Source organism: Syngnathus typhle, linkage group LG3 (genome assembly GCF_033458585.1).
Source record: "Syngnathus typhle isolate RoL2023-S1 ecotype Sweden linkage group LG3, RoL_Styp_1.0, whole genome shotgun sequence".
In the NCBI taxonomy this organism is placed as follows: Eukaryota; Metazoa; Chordata; class Actinopteri; order Syngnathiformes; family Syngnathidae; genus Syngnathus; species Syngnathus typhle.
In genome coordinates, this window is record NC_083740.1 from 12,556,525 (window position 1) to 12,577,711 (window position 21,187).

General features: G+C 41.4%; 3 protein-coding genes across 5 annotated transcripts; 1 reads left to right on the plus strand and 2 right to left on the minus strand.

Annotated features, from left to right (window-relative positions):
• Positions 1-11: 11 nt before the first annotated feature.
• cant1b (calcium activated nucleotidase 1b) lies at positions 12-4,430 on the plus strand. 2 transcript variants are annotated; one of them, XM_061274393.1, is made up of 6 exons: positions 12-195; positions 548-588; positions 2,489-3,070; positions 3,128-3,268; positions 3,343-3,546; positions 3,624-4,430. In XM_061274393.1, the coding sequence occupies exons 1-6, from the start codon at positions 146-148 to the stop codon at positions 3,992-3,994; spliced, it is 1,389 nt and encodes a 462-aa protein (XP_061130377.1). In that variant the 5' UTR covers positions 12-145; the 3' UTR covers positions 3,995-4,430. The 2 variants fall into 2 exon arrangements, with proteins under 2 accessions (XP_061130377.1, XP_061130378.1); XM_061274394.1 differs by lacking the exon at positions 548-588 and having other exon boundaries at positions 34-195.
• A 258-nt stretch (positions 4,431-4,688) lies between these two features.
• Positions 4,689-11,928, minus strand: ogal (O-GlcNAcase like). Of its 2 annotated transcripts, none has more exons than XM_061274392.1 (17): positions 11,576-11,928; positions 11,359-11,410; positions 11,088-11,185; positions 9,946-10,076; positions 9,697-9,868; positions 9,250-9,348; positions 8,490-8,629; positions 7,939-8,083; positions 7,755-7,853; positions 7,263-7,507; positions 6,825-6,999; positions 6,563-6,648; positions 6,036-6,128; positions 5,882-5,958; positions 5,643-5,763; positions 5,431-5,557; positions 4,689-5,162 (listed from the first exon to the last, which is right to left on the minus strand). In XM_061274392.1, the coding sequence occupies exons 1-17, from the start codon at positions 11,655-11,657 to the stop codon at positions 5,026-5,028; spliced, it is 2,079 nt and encodes a 692-aa protein (XP_061130376.1). In that variant the 5' UTR covers positions 11,658-11,928; the 3' UTR covers positions 4,689-5,025. The 2 variants fall into 2 exon arrangements, with proteins under 2 accessions (XP_061130376.1, XP_061130375.1); XM_061274391.1 differs by having other exon boundaries at positions 5,431-5,560.
• A 274-nt stretch (positions 11,929-12,202) lies between these two features.
• Positions 12,203-20,572, minus strand: si:dkey-93h22.8 (uncharacterized protein LOC449943 homolog). Its single transcript, XM_061274995.1, has 11 exons — positions 20,456-20,572; positions 18,373-18,477; positions 18,098-18,259; positions 16,209-17,622; positions 16,052-16,105; positions 15,042-15,732; positions 14,761-14,958; positions 14,369-14,426; positions 14,157-14,278; positions 13,911-14,062; positions 12,203-13,263 (listed from the first exon to the last, which is right to left on the minus strand). Exons 1-11 carry the CDS (start codon positions 20,549-20,551, stop codon positions 13,166-13,168), a joined length of 3,150 nt encoding a protein of 1,049 aa, XP_061130979.1. The 5' UTR covers positions 20,552-20,572; the 3' UTR covers positions 12,203-13,165.
• Between the last annotated feature and the right edge of the window lie 615 nt (positions 20,573-21,187).

Genomic DNA, 21,187 nt, shown 5'->3' on the forward strand with positions numbered 1-21,187 from the left:
TAGCAACCACCGCCCCTTTTCTTGTCTTCTACCAGGAAGGAGGTCGTTCGTTCGTTCACTGGGGCGGTAATGCATAATGTCGTTTTACACACCACAAAAGAGGAAAAAAAAGTAAAAGAGTTGAGACAGGATCGAGAGGCGTTCAATGAAGACGCCTTGGAGCACCTGGAGAAACATCAGCAACATCTCCGCCAGGTAAACCAACAGCTTTTAAAAAAAAGATCGTTATGTTCCTTAAGAAATTCCATCTGGGTCTGTTGGAGAAGTTTACCCTCGGTCAACTGTAGTTGCGGTGGCTCACGTTAGCGCCATGGCGACGGTCACAAATTGGCTGTAAACACGTAGTCGATTGTGTCTTTTTCTTCTTTCTCTCCAATTGTGTGAATCGGTTCCAAGTTCAGATCAGTCGTAGCTGGATGATGAGACACATGGCAGCCTGACAAATGTAACGGATTGCTGGCTTTTTCTAAACTAGGAGCTGAAAATGTGCCACGTCGTACAATTTATCTGATCGGGTGAATTTCTGTAATCCAGCTTCCATTTTCAGTGAACCACCACCGACTGTGAAGGGACTTAAATATCAGGACAGTAAGTAGCATGTTTTTTTGGAACGTGTTATTAAAATTAATTCATCCCTACGCGCTGACTAGAACTACGGAACTAGTCGTTCGCATGTTTTCCCGAACAAAGTAATTTAGTCACAATTACTTTACAGATCACTGATCACAAGTAACTGTTCCTTTTACTGGTTACTTGATTTCCAAAGTAACTTAGAAGTTATTTTAATAATTATGTTATATTAATTTTATATGATAGATTATTTTCAGAATACATTTTAATTAATTTTTTATAGTGTTTTTCTGGATTTCAGTTAACCTAAACGGGCTATTTGCTTTTTTGAAATATAAATCCTTCCTAGAATTCACTCAAATGAATACATTTTCAATAAAATGTGAAATAAAGGCAGTCATTTTTACTTGACATTTGTCAAGGCAAAACTCAACATTTAAAATGTACATTAAATAACTAGATTATTAAATATGCACGTTAACGTCTGTAGTCACACAATCTTTTGGGACATTGTCTTTTGACTTGAATGCGTAATCTGCTAAAATATTTTTTTTTGCACACGATATCTAGATAACACTGGCGACAGCAGTGGGGAAAAGAACAACTATTTGAATTACTGACATCACCATCAAGTTGAAGTAAATATATCCAGTACAGTCACTTTTGCTGGTATTTGAAGAGTAACTGTAGTCTGAATACTTAATTGGAAAAAGGTCATGTGATATGTTAGTGACTACTGGAAGATGTTTTGGAGTAACACATTACCTAGTCACAGTTGGCTGGTGTACCTCGCCTCTTACGTTTCAACTTACCTGCAACCCTAATGAGGAGAGTGCTTTCGAAAATGGATGGATGGTTTGATGTCTCAAACTGTCAAGTTCAGAGTATGACGAAAGAAAAATTGAGGGCCCTTCTAGAAAACACCCATTATCCACATCCTCTTAATTCCTCATTCTGTGTTATACAACTCACAAGAAGCACAAAAAACACACAACTTAGTCACACAAGTATTCACGAACTTCATGCACAACTGTTTTTTCCAGCCTAATATTGGCATTGTGATTTTTTTTCTTAAATATCCATCTGTGTGGTCAGAAGGATAGATTCATCCATTTATTTTCTATAGCGCTATCCCAATTTATAATTTGAGCAACATGCAGATGTCACCCTGTAGTCAATCCCAAAGAAAGAGACAGAGATCTTGAGGGATGGTAGGAACAGCATGATATCTTATCTGTTGATGCAGTGTTCCAGCAAGAAGGGGCCAGAAGAGGGCAGAGTCGGTGATCCGCAGTCATGGCAAATATGGGTCGTGCTTACACTAGTGACAACAAGAGCATTCTTTGTCTGTCGTGTGTGGGAACAGTTGAAGAACCGTTGCGTGTGTGTGTGTGTGCAAGGAGCATGAAGGATAGCATAGAAGTACACAGAGGATCAGTTGTTCTCACGGTTTGAATTTGACAGCAAAAATTCCATTGGTAACCAATGGAAATTATATTCCAACATCAAGGTGTCCATGAAATGAAATTATGTCTTAAAGTGAAGTGGACGTTTAGCGTAATTTTGAGCGATTCCGAATTTTGAGTTGTAGTTGAAAAAAAAAAGAAGGGGAAAACTGAACCAAACAAAATATTTTTTGTTTGAGACCACTTGTTTGAAAACAGGCTAACAAACCTTCAGGTTATTTAAAGATGCGTCATCATTTTCTATGGAGGACAGAAAGTGGCAAAATTAAAGCAATAAATACACCACGAAACATTGAAATAAAATGTCATTAATTAAAAGTTTTATTCCTTAATTAAATATGGAATTAAACAAAAGTAATAACTAAATAAATGCAATAGATGTCTTATTAATTTAATGTTTCATATTTTAAATCATTGCAACCTTTTTTTTTTTTTTCAACCTCTCATTCCAGAATTGCATCTGCAGCAGTCTGAATTGTACAATGAAGGCAAAGACGATCCTTCTATGAGTGCTTTTGGCATCGCCTTCCGAGGCCTCCTCTTGGCCGTGTCATCCATGACGCAAGCTGCTACTTCGGACTCGCGCTTCAGGCCCAAATGGCGGGCGATCTTTGTGGCCAGCCTGCTGGCTTTAGTGCTCATGTTGTACCTGCACTGCATGGGAGGCTCTGGGGATGCTCCCGACAACCATTCCTACGGCAGCAGCTTGCAAATGTATCATGGGGGTGATGCCCACGTCTTCTGGGACACTCGGAGACAAAATGTCCTGCGTCTCTCCGAACTACAGAAAAAGCAAAAACCTTACAATGACACCTACCCACTAAGTCCGCCAGTGAGGACCAACAATGGCATCAGGTACCGCATAGGAGTCATTGCAGACTTAGACACAGCGTCACGTAGTCCGAAGGCCCAGACGTGGTTCAGCTACATGAAAAAAGGTCACGTGACTGTTTCGGAAAGTGCCGACACACTGGATGTGGAATGGGACGAGGAGACCATCACACTGGAGAGTCACCTAGCAGAGAAAGGACGAGGTTGAGAGACTTGATGCCATGCGTCCTCCACCTTTCATAATACTGTCTCTGCTCCAGGTTTGGAGTTGTCTGAGCTGGTGGCGTTTAACGGGCGTCTGTACAGCGTGGACGACCGCACGGGCGTGGTGTACAGGATTGATGGCAGGCGGGCGGTCCCCTGGGTCATCCTGCCTGATGGCGATGGGTCTGTTTCCAAAGGTCAGTCAACTAACTTCTGTCTCGCTTGGCTCACCAGTCATAATAGATGTTCACATCCATGTGTGCGTTTGTAGGCTTTAAGGCAGAATGGCTTGCAGTGAAAGACCAGCGCCTGTATGTTGGCGGTCTTGGCAAGGAGTGGACCACCACCACTGGAGAGGTTGTCAACCACCACCCGGAGTGGGTGAAGGTTGTCGGTTACGACGGCGATGTTGAGCATAAAAACTGGGTGCCTCACTACAACGCCCTGCGGAACGCCGCAGGGATCAAACCACCAGGTTTCGCAAGTTCCGCTATTGTCAGTGTCGTTGATCCATTCTTACAACAGCGTGTGTGCATTGTTGGTCTACTGCAGGCTACCTTATCCATGAATCCGCTGCATGGAGTGAGCGGCTTCAACGTTGGTTCTTCCTGCCTCGCCGCGCCAGTCACGAGCGCTACGAAGAGAGCGCCGACGAGCGGCGCGCTACCAACCTACTGCTGTCCTGCCGGGCGGATTTTAGCAACATTACGACGCGCCGCGTTGGGCCTCTGAACCCCACCCACGGCTTTTCCTCATTTAAATTTGTTCCCGACACAGATGATCAGATTGTTCTGGCTCTGAAATCTAAGGAGGACGCGGGCCAGATTGCTTCCTATATCATGGCGTTCAGCCTTGACGGTCGGGTGCTGATGCCCGAGACAAAGATTGGAGATGTGAAGTACGAAGGCCTGGAGTTTATTTGAAAATGACGAGGCTGCTATTTAATTTTTTTAACATGACCCTAAATAGGCTTTAATAATGAAGCCCGATTTATAGAGAGAGGCACACTGGCATAATTGATTGATTGATGACACACAAACTATGCAATTTATCTCCTGCGGTTACATTCTGCTGGTCAGACGCTCAGGGGAACATAGTCAAAACTTTTAATAACAGATGCACATTACTGAATGTTCATGAACTACTTGAATGGTCTTACTTATTAAGGCTTATTATAGCTTTGCCATTACTGGCAATTTGCAAATTTATACTGATCAGATTAGCATTTCATATTTTAAAAAAAGTCTGAATGAATCAGTATATTAAATAAGCACAAGAGCTATTTTATTTAAAAATAAACCATTAATATATTTTATTTTTTATGCAAGAAACACTACTCAATAAATGTATGCCCTTTGAGTGACGTGTGATTGTGCCCACCTCTTTTTTTAAACCACCACATAGAAATGTAATGAAACTATTAGATTTTGTAATTTCCTTAAATATATATGTCAAATTGTAACATTTTTGCTCTGTAGTGGCCACTCTTGGCCAAATAAAACAAATCTGAAGAGTTGTTTTAAAATTGAAGTGACCATGAGCAAAAATACATAGTCCTAATTCAAGTCATCTAAATGTAAATATGAAGTGTGGAAATAATGAGATATTTTACACTAATGGCAAATAGATTTTTTTAATGCAGAGTAAGAAGCAAAAAATAAAAATCTTGAAAATGACAAGCTGTGCATTGCCAATAGGAACAATCTGAGAGTGTACTAAAATTGAAGGACTCATGAGTCCACCAAACAGTTACACCATCCGACAAATAGATTCACACTTATTGTGCTGAAAATTAAAAAAATGAAGTTGCGTCTACATGCGTCTGCAATTATAGAGCTGATTAAGCAAATGCGATTTTCATAGCAGTAGGTGACTGCTAGTAAACAATGATGGGTTGTGATTGGTATTTGCACCAATTTCTCTAGACATCACAATTTTCTTAAGCAATTTGAAATTAGAGGCCTGTTCCCATGGCGATAACATCTGGAGGGAGACCGTCCATTTTGATGGGTTGGAAGGAGTTACTTTTGGTGTAGAAATCGAGCATCCTCCGGTCACTGTGTCTCAACTCGCAGAACACTCCTTTTGAACCTGAGGAATGTTAAAGTAGAACGAATGATAATACTGAATTTGTTGGTTCTGTATAAATCGATTAATTAATTCTTATTGCTCTTTTTTTTTTTTTATAGTTTGTAACCGGTTATTTTTTTTTTATGGGTAAATAGATATCAAGGACAACAAATTGTCTTAAATGGCTTTCCTAGTGCAACCAATGTTGAAGTGACAGTGAGAAAATTTGGTTTTAATAGACTTACCAGTAGACTACAAGTTGACCTATTCGTAAAGTGTGTCAACTTACCACAGCTCTTGATGGTGGACAACAGTTGTGCAATCATACGCTTCGCCGGAGAGGGGTCGGTGACCCTCGGCAGCACTTGTCCAGTGATTAATGAAGGGAAGTCCTCAAATGCACGATCACGTGTGTCCTTCTGGAGGGAAAAGGAAAAGCAGAAACATTTGGAATTCATTTTGCTCTTCCGTTGTTTGGATTTACTGTCTCCAAATTGTCACCTGAACGGAAGCTGCAGCTGCTTTGGCATCCATAAGCGCCAGCATGTAGCCGCACGGCCCCATGTCATCCTCCAGGACAAGCGCGCATTGAGGGCTTGGGGGTATTTCACCTGTTGACAGGCTGTAACAGACACATTCAAATCAGGATGGCCTGGTGGTTATCCCATCTACCTCACAATCAGGAGATCTGGGTTTAAATCCATTAGTGAATCTCTGTAGATAATTTAATCGCAATTTACAGGTCACTAATAAGAGGGGCATCTGTCATTATCCGTCTTTCTTGTTGCATGTTGGTGAAAATTCTCTGGAGGTCCATCTAGAAAAGACAGAAAAGCAATGCCAGGTTGATAAAAATGCAAGATGAGCTGTGTTAAGAAGATTTAGAAACTTCACCTTATCCTCAGCACAGTAAGGCCGTATGCAGTACACCGCTGTCTTGGGCGGATGTTTGAACAGGTCTCTGTTTCCATGGCCCGGCAGCATTCTCTGTACAGCCATAAACACAATTTTAACAATAATTAAAATGTAGGGTTTTAATTGATGCACAATTTGTCTTTGTGGGCCAAATATATATGATATTAAAAATTACACTGCGGGCCAGAGTTTGACACCTCTGCTGAAGACAATATAGTATGTGATAGTCTTTATTTTTTTTAATTGATATTTTATTTATATTTTTATATACTTTTTTATTTATATACTTATCAATATTTCTATGATTGTGACGTAACATTGAGTGTATTAGGAGGTGGATGAAGTTAGGTAAGGCCCAAGGGGGCACCAAATGCATGGCCACCCGTTGCATGCTCGGTACGACTCAGGCATCTGCCTATTCAAATTCAAAACATGTCCTTGGAAAGAACCAAATCAAAATCAACTTTTACATATGAACATTGCTCACAACGAGGCAGTCAGTTCACCTGAAATTCTCCTGAGAGTCCTCCTCTGAAGCCCCACGGTTCAGGATCAGCACCCATTAGCTGGGCCGATGGTTTGCCAAGCCCTCCTGTGTCGAGCAAATATTGAAGTTAAACCCGGAGCGTTAAACATTTATTCAGTTTGTTCTTACAAGGAGCAAGGGTGTCAATGTGAAGACACAAGCACCCCCAACTATGTTTGGCCACTGTAGCACAAAATGAGCCGCACATTTCGTCCTGTAAAGATTTATTCTGCTTCTCTCACCCAGCGATTTGACGTAGGCTTGAGCCAGATGGACGCCGCTCTTGATGTCACAGATGTAGTTATAGAGGTCATACAGAATCCTGCGATTGGGCGCGTTGGACAAGCGGTTGAACATGCGCACCACCGCTTCGCACATATCGTCGAACTGGCGTGCTCTCGAGCGCCACTCAGCAGTCTAGAAAGACAGCAGCGTGTGATGCACTTAACCCTTTTTGACAGCAATAAGAAGACCCCTCAAAAATAGTGAAAGAGTAAGGCAGAAAAAAAAAAAACTTTCCCTTTTTCCTGAAATTAATGATTAACCATCCGTTTATTCGATTTTTAAAAGATCTATAATCCACGATTATTATGAGATTATTCTTGGCCTGGGTCAATGACATACTATATGTGTATGGAAAAGGAACATGCATGTACTGCAACCGTTACGTGAAATCTCACCTGGTCCGTATCGACGGCGGCAGCTTGACTGTGGCTTTTGAGCCAGTTCAGCTCATGCAGCATGGTCTTTGCTGTGGAGCCATATTCATAAGGCAGGTAGAAAAGGTCGGATAGCAGCTTCAGATCGTCCAGGGTCAGTGGCTCGGCTGTGTAAAGTGGGTTCTCTCCCGGCCCGGGTACATACGAGTGTTCTCCCAGGTCTGTCTGCATGGGCTCCTCTTCAGAAGACTCCTTCTTTAAGCAAGCTGAAAGAGCGCGTCATGAAAAATTGGTTATCTGTGACTGATGAACTTGGTAACACTTGGGAAGTTAACCCCCACATTTTCTTTTTCAAAATTTGTTCTGTGCAGCCCAACTAGTCAAAACATAGAGTTGTGATGTTTCAATTGTGGAATATGAATTAACAGGCAGGTATTCTCTTCATCAGAAGTTGTTTTTTCCGCAACAACAACAACAACAAATAAATTCAAAGCTATGTTGGAGATTGTTTACCTGTAGGCTGATCTGTGCTCATAAACTCCTCTAGCCAGTCAGTGAGGGCCAGCATCAGGGCTTTGTGGGGGCTATAGCAAGGGTCCTGCTCTTCATCGCCTCACGTTGGACACACAAGAGCAAGAATAAAAACACAGCAAATAGCAAAAATGCAACTCCATTAAAGCGCAAAAGCCAAGCTTACCCATTTCCACATCCCTGGTTGCGCCATCAGGAGAAGCTTTGCACCACGTAGCCAAGGTATGGATGGCCACAAAATTAGGATAAAACTCACAGTTGGGATTAGTGAGCACACCTCTCAGTTTGGGGATTAGTTCTGTAGGACGATCCTGAAAGGAAACGAACATTTTAAGAGTGCGCAAGCCACGGGGAGTATGACTCCCTATTTAATGCTTTTTCCACACTCTGTCAATTTACATTGTGTATTACTGTGCTTGGATTAAGTCTCATCTTCCTATTATCATTTTAATTCAATATTTAGTATTGGTAAAGATGTAACAGATTTTATTTTACCTCATATTTCATTCATTTTTTTCTGTGAAATTCACATAATATGTTTTCGATGTCCCATAGTATTTGTGTTCTTTGGGGGTTAGTTTTTGAAGTATAAATTTTCTATTTTACACATTTATTCTCTTCATTTGGGATGATATCAGGGTCACTATCACATGCAGTTTCATTATGATCAAAACAATTTAAGACCCGACAGCATAATTTTTTTAATCAATCAGTTACCTTATATGGTCCCATGAAAATTCTTTGTGGGTCATAATCGTTGGCATGTATATTGTCCCAAATGACTGGCGCTCTCTTGAGGATGGAAGACACCTCTTCTATGGATTCCACTGAGATTTTATGGGATACCACCTTTGGACCTAAGATCAAATTTGACTTGTGTAAGGTTGGGCATTTTTTCTGGAGGGTTAAAAAGCCAAATAAGATGCAGATAAAAGCATCAAGTTTAAAACTAAAATATGGTTTGAGGGTTAATTCATGTTTTCACATTTAAATGTAAATATTAGTCAAAAGCAACATAGGTACAGTAAACACACAAAAAAACAGTTTTTAAATGAAGGTTTTCTCATTAAGGGATAAGAAAAATCTAAACCTACATGACCCTGTGTTGAAAAAGTGATTCTCCGCTAAATCTGAATTCTGAGTTTTTCACATCTCTGTGGACATATTTTTTGGCGTAGTCTTCCTTGTAGTATTGCAGAAACACTGGAGTTTTCGTGATTGAGCCTTTTAAAGTTATGTTACAGCATTTCAAGCCGACTAGGCCTTTTTTCACATAGTAGCTTTGAATATTTCTTTCGCTGAATACGTTAAATAATTTAAAAACTGAATTTTATATTGACTTCGGTTGTCATTTTTTTCAAACTTTTACATTTGCTGGATGATCTTAACTGATTAAGTGGGAAGTTATGTGGGGGGGGGGACAGAAGTGAGGAAAATACTTTTTCATGACACTGTATGTGTTTCTGTATGCGATTACCTGTCCACAACACGTCTATCCCCGGCAGCAGCTCGTCTCCCACAGTGCGAAGGTAAGACGACTGCGACACGTTTGGGGTGCAGAATGCTGCGCAATAGTCTGGATTTTCGGGAAAGAACATTTCAGGATGAGTTTCACTGAAAAATAAGATAAGAGCCAACTGTGTATAGGCATGTATTGAATTGGTGCCATCTTGGAGCCAAGGAACTATGTTTTAGTGTAATTTTTGCAAAAACAATTTATTTAATTTTACATTTTAAGAGTCATGTTGTAAGATGAATTTAATATATATTTACTATTCTTTGTAGATCTTAGCGATTGCCCATGGTGCCTAGTCCCTAATTTATGCGAATATCAGAGATGCACTGTGAATCAACTCAAGTCAAATGAAACTCGTTCTGCAGAGGATTTAAAGAGAATTGCTTTGGACAAGATCTTCGGTGTGACCTGTGGGACAGAAGAGGAAGGTCTCTGGTTCTCGCAAATGCTGGTACACCTCATTGGTGATGGCCACCTGTGCGTGGGCGAAAGAGCTAAAGGCCTGCTTGTCCGCAGGGCACATGTCCGCCTCAATGTCATCAAACAGTAATGAGAAGGAGCAGCAGCCAAAGTCCCTAACCTGGAGGGGGTACGGGATGATCACATTTTTAACCTTCAGAATAACCATGGGTTTTCATTAGCCATATAAAGTCCTACCTGATCCAGTTTCCTCTTAAGAGCAGCCACCTCTTTGGGGTTGGAAAAAGTGATGTCCAAGCCGGGAGAGATTGCATAGATAAAGTCAATGTTGTGCTGCCTTGCTGCTGTTATCAGGGCTATAAGTTGCACTGCACACAAGACAAAAGGAATAACATCTTCAAATTATATTGTCTTGTTTATCAGCACAAGTAACAGGGATGTGGCTTGATGCAGTCGTTGGGTCAAAGTTTAAATGAACACCTTCCAGTGTCTTTGCAGAGATAATGATGACAGAGATCATGATGCTTGTTTGTAGATAAGAAGTCTTGGGAGTCTATTTGGAATGACTTTAAAAGTTTGAATGGTAGATATTTGCACAATATAGTAGATAAACATTTAACATTTACTATCATAGTTAGTATATGTAAAAATACTTAATTATAATTCTACTATTTTCTTCTGCCCTTCTGTCTGCTTTATAATTGGAGTTCATGCCATAATTGAAATGTAATTCACAATAAGAATAACATAATTAGTGTATGTTAGAATAATTAAATTGTAAATCCAATTTATTCATTTTTACCATCTGATTGTGGGTATAATTAGCTCAGGGCATACCAAAATTAAAATGAGTAAATCGTTGAATTTACTACACTTTAAACATTATTCCCCACAACTTGTATAAAGTATTTTAAAATAATTTAATCCTAAAAGTATTTTATTTACGATTCTGATTCCCGTAAAATTGCGGTTCTTGATGTTTACAAATTTACATGTTTTCTATTTATACTTTAAAACAAATTAATTTGAACAATTTTGTCATTTGTACCGTGTACAATTGCAAATAAAATCACTTATTAATTCACAGTGTATTATCATAATTAATATATTGTTAGTAATTCATTCGTATATAAGATGTAGTGGTGAAGTTCATTTAGGACGAATAAAAATAAACACAACACCAAAACAAGATATGCAGTTTTTGCTTCTGAGCCATTTCAGTGAGTGAATGTACTATGTCTGATCGATTCTATTTCTTCATAAAGAAAGCAGGCTGCAACTGGTGTGACATAACAGAGTGGAATATTAAATGTTTATATCTGAGGACAATCCACAGCAGCAATAAACTGATAATACACTAGGAGTGGTGACAGACTCACCTGCCTCCTCAGAGGAATAAAGATCTCGCCAGTACATGCGGTGTTTGTAGTCATCCTTAGGGGCGTACAGGTAGGTATTCAAATCCCACTTCTGTTCCCTGAGAAAGTAGGAGAGTAAAATCGTTTGTATCAAATTCAAGAGCTTTTCACTTTATTTGAACACAATATGTGTGTGTGTGTGGGGGGGGGGGGGCAATATTTGCATTACACTGGAAACATTGTTAAAGATTCGAACTGATGCAGCTTGAAAATATTTTAAGTTCCATTCTACCTTTTGAAGAGTTCTGTTCTTTGCTCCATCGTCCAGGGTCGTCCATAAAATCCTGCAGCATGCAAAGATCAAATTTAAATACAATTTAACAGAAATAATCAGTCAAATTGCATAGGTTAAAAGTCGTGATGATGCATGTATGTTTACATACATGAGGGGGAGGGGCCGATTCTCCACGCGCCCCCAGAAACAATGCTATTGTTAGTGGGTTGCTCACCTTCGACCACGCCGCCAATGAAGCGCTTGGCCCGACCCTGTGTTTTCTCGCTGACATTTGTTGAAGTTGCCATGACTGACATTCCCTCGGTTGGAGTAGAGCGTCTCTCGCCGTATTCGAGGTGTTAAACGCCCCTGTCAGTCATGGCTTGGAGTAATTCAAGCGCCACCCTTTAGTCTCTTCTCACGCCTGCGCGCGCATTCATCCGTTGCGTAACACGCAGATGCCAAGCTCTAAAGTCTGCACTTGTAAATATGTAGTAAGCACATAAATAACCACAACTAAGGATGGGTGAAGTTCACCATTACAAAGGCCGCGGTTCTCGCATGGACTCGACGTCACTTGCTGCCAGAAGATCGTATTAAAGAGACAGTGCACCAGCTTCTTAAAGGCACAGTACACTGCCTTCGAACAGGCCATATGAACATACATAACATCCATGTACATGATCAAAATCCACATAATCCACAGAATTGATCACAGACTGTGATTATTTTTTACATTTTTCGTATCGTGAGATGCTATGAGTATATCTATATATTTTTGATTCATTCTCTAGGATAGACAGAGATATAGAGATTAACTGAACAATCCATCAAGTAGATCACAGAAAAAAAATACCACATCTTGAGGTTAACAAAACTTTTATTCATTTTTATATATGAACATTTTCTGTTATGGAATGCAAGAAATATATCAAAATGGCTCCATTCAAAAAATGCTGTGATAAATGTGACAAGTACAAGTGCTTACAGAGGCTCACATGCATGAAGATTGAAAAACAAAACCAAAAAAGAATTGCATGGAATTCTTTGCCATTTTACCTCTCCCGTATGTGAGCAATATTTATTTTAATTTTTACCTAAATTAAAGGAACAGTTGTAGATATTTTTTATTTTTCAGTGCCATCTAGGGGTGAAATGATAGAATGCAATAACCTAAATTGAAAGCACACTGCAGTGGCTCAGTTAGGAAGGAGGATGCGGGTTCGATTCCACCTCCGGCCCTCCCAGTGTGCATGTTCTCCCCATGCCTGTGTGGGTTTCCTCCCACATCCCAAAAACATGCTTGGTAGGCCAATTGAGCACTCCAAATTGTCCCGAGGTGTGAGTGCAAATGGTTGTTCGTCTCTGGGTGCCCTGCGTTTGGCTGGCGACCAGTTCAGGGTGTCCCCCGCCTACAAGCGGTATAGAAAATGGATGGATGGATGCCGTTGCGTAGTCAAAAGCAGAAACTGCCTCTTGTCTTTTCGCACCACAATTTCAACCATATTGTCTATTTAAAATATGACATTATAAAAAACTGGGGTCCATGACCAAACCGCATTAGACAGAAAGTCGCGTAGAATCAAAGCGCGTAAAATTGAGGCTTACATTTCTTTTCATAAGTGGCTGTCAATTAAATGGCAAATGCACTACTCCATTTGGCTTATTTTGTAAACCTGACTCTAATATCAGTGCCTCCCCTTGTCATGAACTCAAGGGTGGGGGGTGTCACAGGGGATTAAACACACCCAAGTTTGCTACATAAATGTGAGCAAAAAGCTCAAAGGTTGGTGGCTTTCTCTCTTCTCGCCTGCCCTCCTCACTGCTACCTCAGTCCTCTTTGGGCTTGTTTCAGTAACGAATCAAAGTCAAGCTCCTGAAACCTGCTCTTGGCTGGAGACGGCTCTGCATCCACTTTTGCATCTGAGGAACACAGATTAATAACTTGCTCAGTGAACCAGGGTAAGGTTCGAAATGTTCAATGCAACATTTGTGACTGTTGCGAAGCATCAAACAGGACACTGTAGAAAAATGTACAGTACAGTGGAATTTCTAAATTGAGATGCCGTTTAAGTCATACATTACAGCAGCATTTGTGGAAACTTTTTACCTTTATGTACAGAACTTTAGCATGCAGCTATGACCGAACATCACTTTTAATTCAGTAAAACTTCAGCAGCCTCTCAACTTCAAGTCTTTCGTCTGATGTGACCATGTGTGTTGTCCATGTTAAAGTATTGTTGTGTTTCCATTGGTGACACGAATGTGACCCTTGCAAAATAGGTGATGCACCTTCGCATTACACATTGGTCTTTTTTTTATTGACTGACAAACCGCATCTAAAGGGTGGTAATTTCCACTATTTACTTATTATTGCTGTTACAAATCATTTCAAAAAGGCTAAGTGACCAGTGGCTAACCAGTCATTGGTCATTGTCTGAGGAGCTTACTGGATTGAATGAAGTCATTGCTTTATTTTATGGACAAACAGCGAGATCGACCAGTGTTTATGAAAGGATTGCGTTGGGCATCAGAAGTTCCACTGTATATGCGTTTGGCTAATCTCTTACCTAGATCGGCATAGTCTGAATTACAAAACTGCCTTCTTCCCCCAAAGCAGATGTCAAAGGGCAGCTCGTCAGCCCTTCTTAGTTTTCCGCCATTGTCGATGGCTGCAAATGCATCGTCCATGTGGTAGAACGTGACAAAGCCGTAATGGTCACTTTAGGAAGAACAAGCGGAAAAAAAAATCCTTTTAATACTTCACAATATGCAGTCATATTACAGTCTACAGGAACTGTGTTCTGCGTACCTACCCTTTTTCTCTAAAGTGCAGTGACACGCATTCTACTTCTCCGAAATGAGAAAAGCGCTCTCTCAGTTCATCGTGCGTCATTGACCTGCGGATGCGGCCCACGTACACAACTCTGCGCTCATCCTTTGGCAAAAGGGTTTCGACAGAATTTAGCACGTGTTGCACACCAAAAAACTACTATTGTAAGACACTAGTTGTTCTGACAGCACTTACTATGGCTTTCAGCTTCTGAAGTCTTGCCTGGTGCTCCATCTTGACCTTCCAGGACTCTCTGTTGATGGAGGGATTTCATTTTAGTGATGCAATTGCTTTTATGGAACTTATGAGTGGCTCAATTTATGATTTTCTTTAAGTTATAAGCCTTTGCTTAGTCATTTTTTTTACTGCTTTGTGTTGTGAAACACATTTTTAGGTACACGCAAGCTTCAGGTACACCGCCACGAGACTTAAGTTAAAAAAAAAAGCTTAAGAAGCTGCAGTACACCACTACTCACTAAAACATGTTAATAACAAAACGGAAGAAAATTGATAAAAGTCAATGTGCCGTTCTATTATCATCACAAATTCGGTTGTGTGGGAATGGAAAGGCCTTCATTTGCACTTACCGGTAAACGCTGCTCCTGCGCGAAGGAAAAGTTGGTGACGAAGGGGACGGGGAACGGGAGCGAGACCAGGATCGCGATCTCGATCTGTTACACCTTGAAAGCATGCGAGACTGTTTGCGTTGCCGGGGTGGGGAACGAGAGACGGAGTGGGAAGGGGACGAAGACCAAGACCTGCTTCCAGAACGCTTGTGGTGGGACCTGTGTAGACAGACACACGAGTGATAATATCTGTCGAGCACAAAAAGCTAAACAAAGTTTAATAGGGCATAAACATCGAGTACCTTCGTCTTTTGGGGGAACGGGATGCAGAGCTGGAAGATGACGAAGACGAACGAAAGCTTTCCGAGAGACGGGATCTTCTCGAGTATCTGCTCTTCTCTCGTCCTCTGCTCGGAGGGCTGGGCGGAGGTGTTAGCGGGGTGCATGAGGGGGCTGAAATGGTGCATGAAGACGAGGCTAATTGGTATTTCTCATCAGCTCTGATAGGAGAGTCACATTTCCTGATGGAGGCTTGCTTGCATTTAACAGAAGAGGCGGTCTCCTCCACTTCACGAGTATTCTTAAGAGAAGGAGGCGCCTTTGAATAATCCACAGGCACACAGTAATCGTGATCTGCGGACACCGATGAACATATGTAAGGAGGTGCGGCGAGCTCTGAAGCATTTGTCTTCCTGGACGGCAGAGGGCGAGGATCAATGATCTGAATGCCCTTGGATGGTGGGGCTTTCCGTCTCATAGTACTGACAATCCCTTGAGTGTCGACAATGACTTCAGTGCCGAGAGGCTCAGCAGTGACGTATTCCAATTTTTTTGGGTCCTCCAGATAATCGATGGTGCTTTTTGGTCTCACTGAGTGCAAAGTTTTGAGAGGTTCCTTTGCGGAGGTCTGTATTAGTGCAGTGGTCCTTTCTGTGTCTTCGTGCAGACTTGAGGGGAAAGCATTTGAAAGGTTCGCTGGATTGCTTTCCTCAGCTGAAAGGGAGACAACCACAACGGGTAAAATTAAATGAATAGAACTTAGTTGGATTTCATGTGAAACCCGGCTGATTTGACAGGCTTGTTAACAATCTCTGCATTGTGACAAATACACACAAAAAGTGGTATCGACCAGCCGTCCTTTTGATAATACACATGCTCTATTGTGGCCAATTTGAAACCATAACATTGCCTTTGCAATCGACATATTGTCGTCAGATAGTCAAATTACACAAGGCAGACTAAAATGATCAAATCGTTTTACAAGTATTTTGGCGAAAAACGACAACAAAAAGGTTTCATGCCGGTGAATCACCTTGTTTCTCCTCAAACTGCTCCAACAAGCTGGTAAGATCACAGGCTTCAATCCCTTAAGCAGAATAAACAGACAGCAATGCCATCAATTACATTTTTTCTGTGTTATATGGCTAATAATAATTTTTGAATACTCAACGTATGTTTTTGGTCTGTACCTGACTCAGCTGCAGCACTTGATGGTGATGGTCGCTCAGTGAGGGAACGTCTTGTGGGACACGTTACTAGTGTTAGCATGAGGTTTTGTGGTTTCCTGCATTCTGAACTGGGTTTTGTTTGAGGAGTCGTCAGGACTTGGTCCTCCACTTCCCGACTTGGATGAGGTTCCACAGCGGACGGTGCTATTTGTGATGCTGCGAACACAGCTGAAGGGTGACAATTTGATAGGGTGGGCATCTGGCTAACAGGCAAGCGAATGATGACAGGGTTTGGGGGATCAGTGCTGAATGTCATTGGGTTCTTTAATGGACTTTTCTGGCTTGCAGCTTCTTTAACAGTGTGCTCATCTTTGGACTTGAGTCCATCAAGTGAGGTGTGTTTGGATTTACTTTGAAGACATTTCAATCCGTGATGCCTAGCAGCAAACAATGGCTTCTTCTCGACTGGTTTGCGACGATGACGACGTGCTGTCTTGCAAGTAGTTCTTTGGGGTGGACACATAGCAATTGTAGACTTTTCTATGTGATGGGGTGAAGACTTTGTCTCACAGAGGTTTTGTCTCTGCCCATGTGAACAGACAATGGGGATCAGTTCTTTGGGGGGTTGGGGCACCAAAGGCCACTTGGTTGTGTTACTCCGCATTTTCTCCGTCAGAGGCTGCCTTTTCTGTCGCAGCAGTCTGTACTCTTGGAGGCTTAGCGATTTAGCTTTGACCTTTCTTTTTGACGGTGGATCCTCAGCCTTGTCATTATCATCTAATGATACCGATGCTGTTGTTGCGGTTACAAGCATTGGGCCAGCTGGACCTTCAGTTGCAGAGGCTACGCTGGAAAGAGTTTCCTCGCTGATATCAGCATCCACAGATTGATCAAATGAAATCACTTGAACGGGGCCAAAACGGACCCTTTTCTTTGCCTTGGGTAACAGATCTCTGGATGAATTGCCAGTGAGCAATGTGCTTTTTAGCAGTATGCCACTATCATCTTTTGCAATCCCTCCATTATTCTCCTCTATTTCTTTTAAGGTTGTATCCTCCTCCTCCTCATCATCAGATACAACATTGATATCTTCATCACTGTCTCCAGTTGGCTTTTCATACTTCCAGACTTCTCCCTGGGAGAGCATTGTGTGTTTCTTCACCGATTGTGACGGTCCAGCTCCGCTTTGATGGTCCCTCCTCTCTTCCTCCACATGCATCTTAAGGCAATACGGGTGCATGAGTTTCACCAGGTTGACCAGAGATGACGAAGTGAAGACGTTTACTTCTGTATCGTTCTTCTTTTTTGGGCCTTGAAAGAAAGTCTGACTTTGTTGTCGGAAGGCCGGCTGGAGTCTGGCTACTTTGCTCTCGTCTTGCTTTCCGTCATCAGTCTTGGCTCTTGGTCTAAGTTTTGCGGAAAAGGTTATTTTGTCCTAAAGAGAGATGGAGACACAGGAAAGAGCACAAACATTTTGACACTGCAATTTGTTATCCATAAACAGTATTTTTAAGTGCTGCCTCTATTACTCGATTGAACGACTAACGGCATGGCGCGATTCTCAAGGAAGAAGTGGATTTCCCTGGCCGCTGTAATTATTTACTAAGGGAGGAAAGGGCAAGAAAAATGCAGATGTGGTGGATAATGCCCAACATAGGCATTTTATGATAATAAATTCGGACTTTTAAATATGGTCAGAAAGTTTGTAGATGGTGATCACCCATATTTCCCCAGATTGTTTTAGAAGCTGTTGGCGATGATAGCCGCATTCATTGACTGCATGAACACCAACTTTCATGTCTCCATTATGATAGCAGAAATACTCTTTACAGTTATTAATTGGGCTCAGTTTGGGCGGGCTATAAGTGAACGAGCTAATGCTGAAAAATAAAAAGAGTAGTTGCACTTACAGTAGAAATGCTGTTGTCGAATTCCTGACAGTTGAGGAGCTTGGTGTTTGGCAAGGTATCAAAGGGAGAAAGAGTGCAACCGACATCATCCTCCACACACTCTAACATCTGAGTCAGGGCCGACAGCAAGGTCTCGCTCTCTTCCTCGGCTTGCCTTGTGTCCTATGATGGGTAACAAAAGATACTGGTTATTTTGGCCCATACACTTCTAATGAGTGGCCATGAACACGAGTCTTTTCCTCTGAGTTAGTGCCATTTCTGGCTTGCACTCTGACCTCTGATGAAACAGTGGAGTCCTCAAAAATGGCCATGATGGAGTGTTCCATACAAGACTGTGTGTCAATATCCGCACCACCCATGTTGCCTCCAAATGGTCCAATCTGTAGAGATATGGACAAAAATAGGAATGTATCAAAGTAAACACACGTTATACACACCGTGCAATAATTCAATCGACCGAGTGAGGTGCACACATACTGAGAAATGCAGATCAATTTTAAGCATTCCTAGCATAGATTAATTGCAAGTTAGGTAGCAATCTGCAGCTTGCACTGTTGCTTGGCAGAAGTAGAGGAGCAATTGGCTGTGTTGAGAATTTGTATAGCACATATCAAAAAAGATTCACCACTATAAAAACATAAGGTAAAAGAGATGCTATTATTTCTGTTTATTTTTTTCTCTGTGTGCCATCCATCCACCTACTGGACAGGGTTGATAGCAGAAAACTAAACTGTCTTTAATTCACGATTTCCTTGTGTGCCGACCATGACAGAGATTTACTTTTATGCTCACCAGCCACTGTGGCTTGTGGTTTCCCAGCGTTACTAGGCACTCTACATTTCAGACGTTCTGCATGACTGGCGCCCCTTGATGGACTGAGCGAGGTCACAAGGGAAGGCTCAACTCAAACATTACAGTAAAGCCTGTCATGCTGGGGCGGTTAAAATAGAAGCGTCTCATATCTCAAATTGTAGCTTCACAAGAAGTGTGGCTCAGACTATATAACTCAACCAACCGTCATCATCCGTCACCAATAAAACTCACTCGCACTTGGTGGGATGTTAATATCAAGTGTTGAGATGTATAGGTCCTTTTCAGTATACCACATAATACTTAATACATAAGAGTAGTGGCGTAAATCCAGTTCGCTATACACAAAATCGCATTTTCATGGTTTTCTGTGAAATCCATCCTCAGCCATTTTCTCAAAAACTCTAAAATCCTTCAAGGAGAAGTCAACCACAATTTGTTTTTTAATAATTATGTTCTGTGCAGCCCAACTAGTCGAAACACAGTGTTCTGATTAATGTTTTGTTTGTGGGATACGAGTTGAACATGCAAAATCCCTATCACATTGTTTTTCCTGGTACTACCCGCTAATAACGGGTTTACTGTGAAGCACACGCTCGCCAGTTTTCCTCATCCTGAGTGGGATCGTTCACGTTTTAAAAATTGGTTAAAATGTTAAAGATCAGTAGGACATTCTCTCAAGATAACCTGGTTCTACTCGCATGCTTAAGATTCAAACAGTACTTTTTTGTAGTATAGTATAATATTAAGTAAACCACGTTGATGTGTTTAAATATTTGTATGAGTGTGGATTATATTTGCCTAATCAGATGTTTTTATTTGCTGTACAATTATATGAAACAATAGTAACAATAACATTAAGACGGATATGACAGTTAATGTTGCCAGGAGGAAAATATTACCATCAACTGTAACATTTGACATGTATTTGCCATCGGTAAGCAATAACAAGTGGAAAAGGAATTTCCAGGGAGATAGACAGTTTAACACAATGCCGAAGCAATTGACACAAAAAAGAAGACTTTCTGATCTATTAGTCTAACTCTATATTAATTAGGATGTTTATGCGTTTGGAATTCCTAGTTATATATAGTGACCAGAATAAAATGCATGTGACGCGTTTGAGTAAACATCGATCAAAATTAAACACGTATTCAAAAAGGACATCAAATGTGTCTTCAATCTCGTTCGTCTTCTGTGTTAAGAACGGAACAAAATCTTCTGATCGTGAGCAGCGCAGAATTGAATGAACACTGGAGTAAGGATATTGTGTACTACTTCGCTTTGAGCACTGTTTATTTCACATGCAGGAAGTCAGACTAGAATACCCAGAGTGTAAATTGTACGTGTCAGATAGCACTGGCCGTGCTTAGGGGGTCCAAATAAATCCAGCTAACAGTTAAAAGGTCACTAACTACTGCCAAGCCCGTACTAGCCACGTGTCGCCACACGCGGATATGCCGGTCAAACAACCTCACTACGATGCTCCAAAACATCGACCATAATCCTACTCGATGAGCGTAGTCGCTTAGGTGGCGAAAACGATACCTGGCATGGGCTTCTGGTGCTCAGAAAGTCCACGTTGCCGGCTTTTAAAGCCACGTCGACGGGCCTCCACTGCGCCGCCATCTTGCTGCTCCACATGGTCGACTCGGCAGTGCCGGACACGTGGTCACCGGCAGCGCGCGAACAACATGGCTGACCTGGGACCAGTTCGGCACTCACGTTCGGCACTCACGGTGTGTTTATTAAAGGCCTGAAATCGGATTCTAGATCGGTGATCTGTTTTATACCCACAGTGGGATATTTGGGGTGGAATATCATTGTATCGCAACGTTGGCCCGTTTCTGATAATGTTCGTTAGTAGCTGATACATTTGGTTAGGTACATTAAAGTCATCAAATACTAGCTTCTCATTGCATACGATTTTGGTTGTGAAGCGACATCTAGCGTTCACTTGTAGATTACCCGGCATTTATTCTGACTGTGCCAACTCTAAACTCATGAATGAAATAGGCCACGACAAAAAATAATTGTACTCATATTTTGTTGCACAACATTTTGAGGCAATTACTACAATCACAATTTTATTAAAAAAAAAAAAAAGTTTCCGTGAGACTTGCGCACCTCACTTTTTCATGAGGAAACTCCTGCAGTTGTCTTGGGTTTAATGGGTGCTATTTCCAAGGCAAGGCAAAGCAAAATAGCTTTGTCTCGCACATTTCTTGCACATGCTACCTCAATCTGTTTCACATAATTAAAAATACACATCTAAAAGCA

Excerpts from the sequence above, each read along its gene's own strand:
- cant1b (XM_061274393.1), top strand. The coding sequence starts at position 146 with ATGAAGACGCCTTGGAGCACCTGGAGAAACATCAGCAACATCTCCGCC. Across the intron at positions 3,071-3,127 it reads CCTAGCAGAGAAAGGACGAG|GTTTGGAGTTGTCTGAGCTG; the intron begins GTTGAGAGACTT and ends TCTCTGCTCCAG. Across the intron at positions 3,547-3,623 it reads CGCAGGGATCAAACCACCAG|GCTACCTTATCCATGAATCC; the intron begins GTTTCGCAAGTT and ends GGTCTACTGCAG.
- si:dkey-93h22.8 (XM_061274995.1), bottom strand. The coding sequence starts at position 20,551 with ATGTGGAGCAGCAAGATGGCGGCGCAGTGGAGGCCCGTCGACGTGGCT. Across the intron at positions 17,623-18,097 it reads TCGACAACAGCATTTCTACT|GACAAAATAACCTTTTCCGC; the intron begins GTAAGTGCAACT and ends ATCTCTCTTTAG. Across the intron at positions 14,959-15,041 it reads CGTTCCCCCAAAAGACGAAG|GTCCCACCACAAGCGTTCTG; the intron begins GTACTCGATGTT and ends CTGTCTACACAG.
- ogal (XM_061274391.1), bottom strand. The coding sequence starts at position 11,657 with ATGTCAGTCATGGCAACTTCAACAAATGTCAGCGAGAAAACACAGGGT. Across the intron at positions 9,349-9,696 it reads CTTCCTCTTCTGTCCCACAG|ACTATTGCGCAGCATTCTGC; the intron begins GTCACACCGAAG and ends CCGAAAATCCAG. Across the intron at positions 8,084-8,489 it reads TTTTCATGGGACCATATAAG|GATCGTCCTACAGAACTAAT; the intron begins GTAACTGATTGA and ends GTTTCCTTTCAG.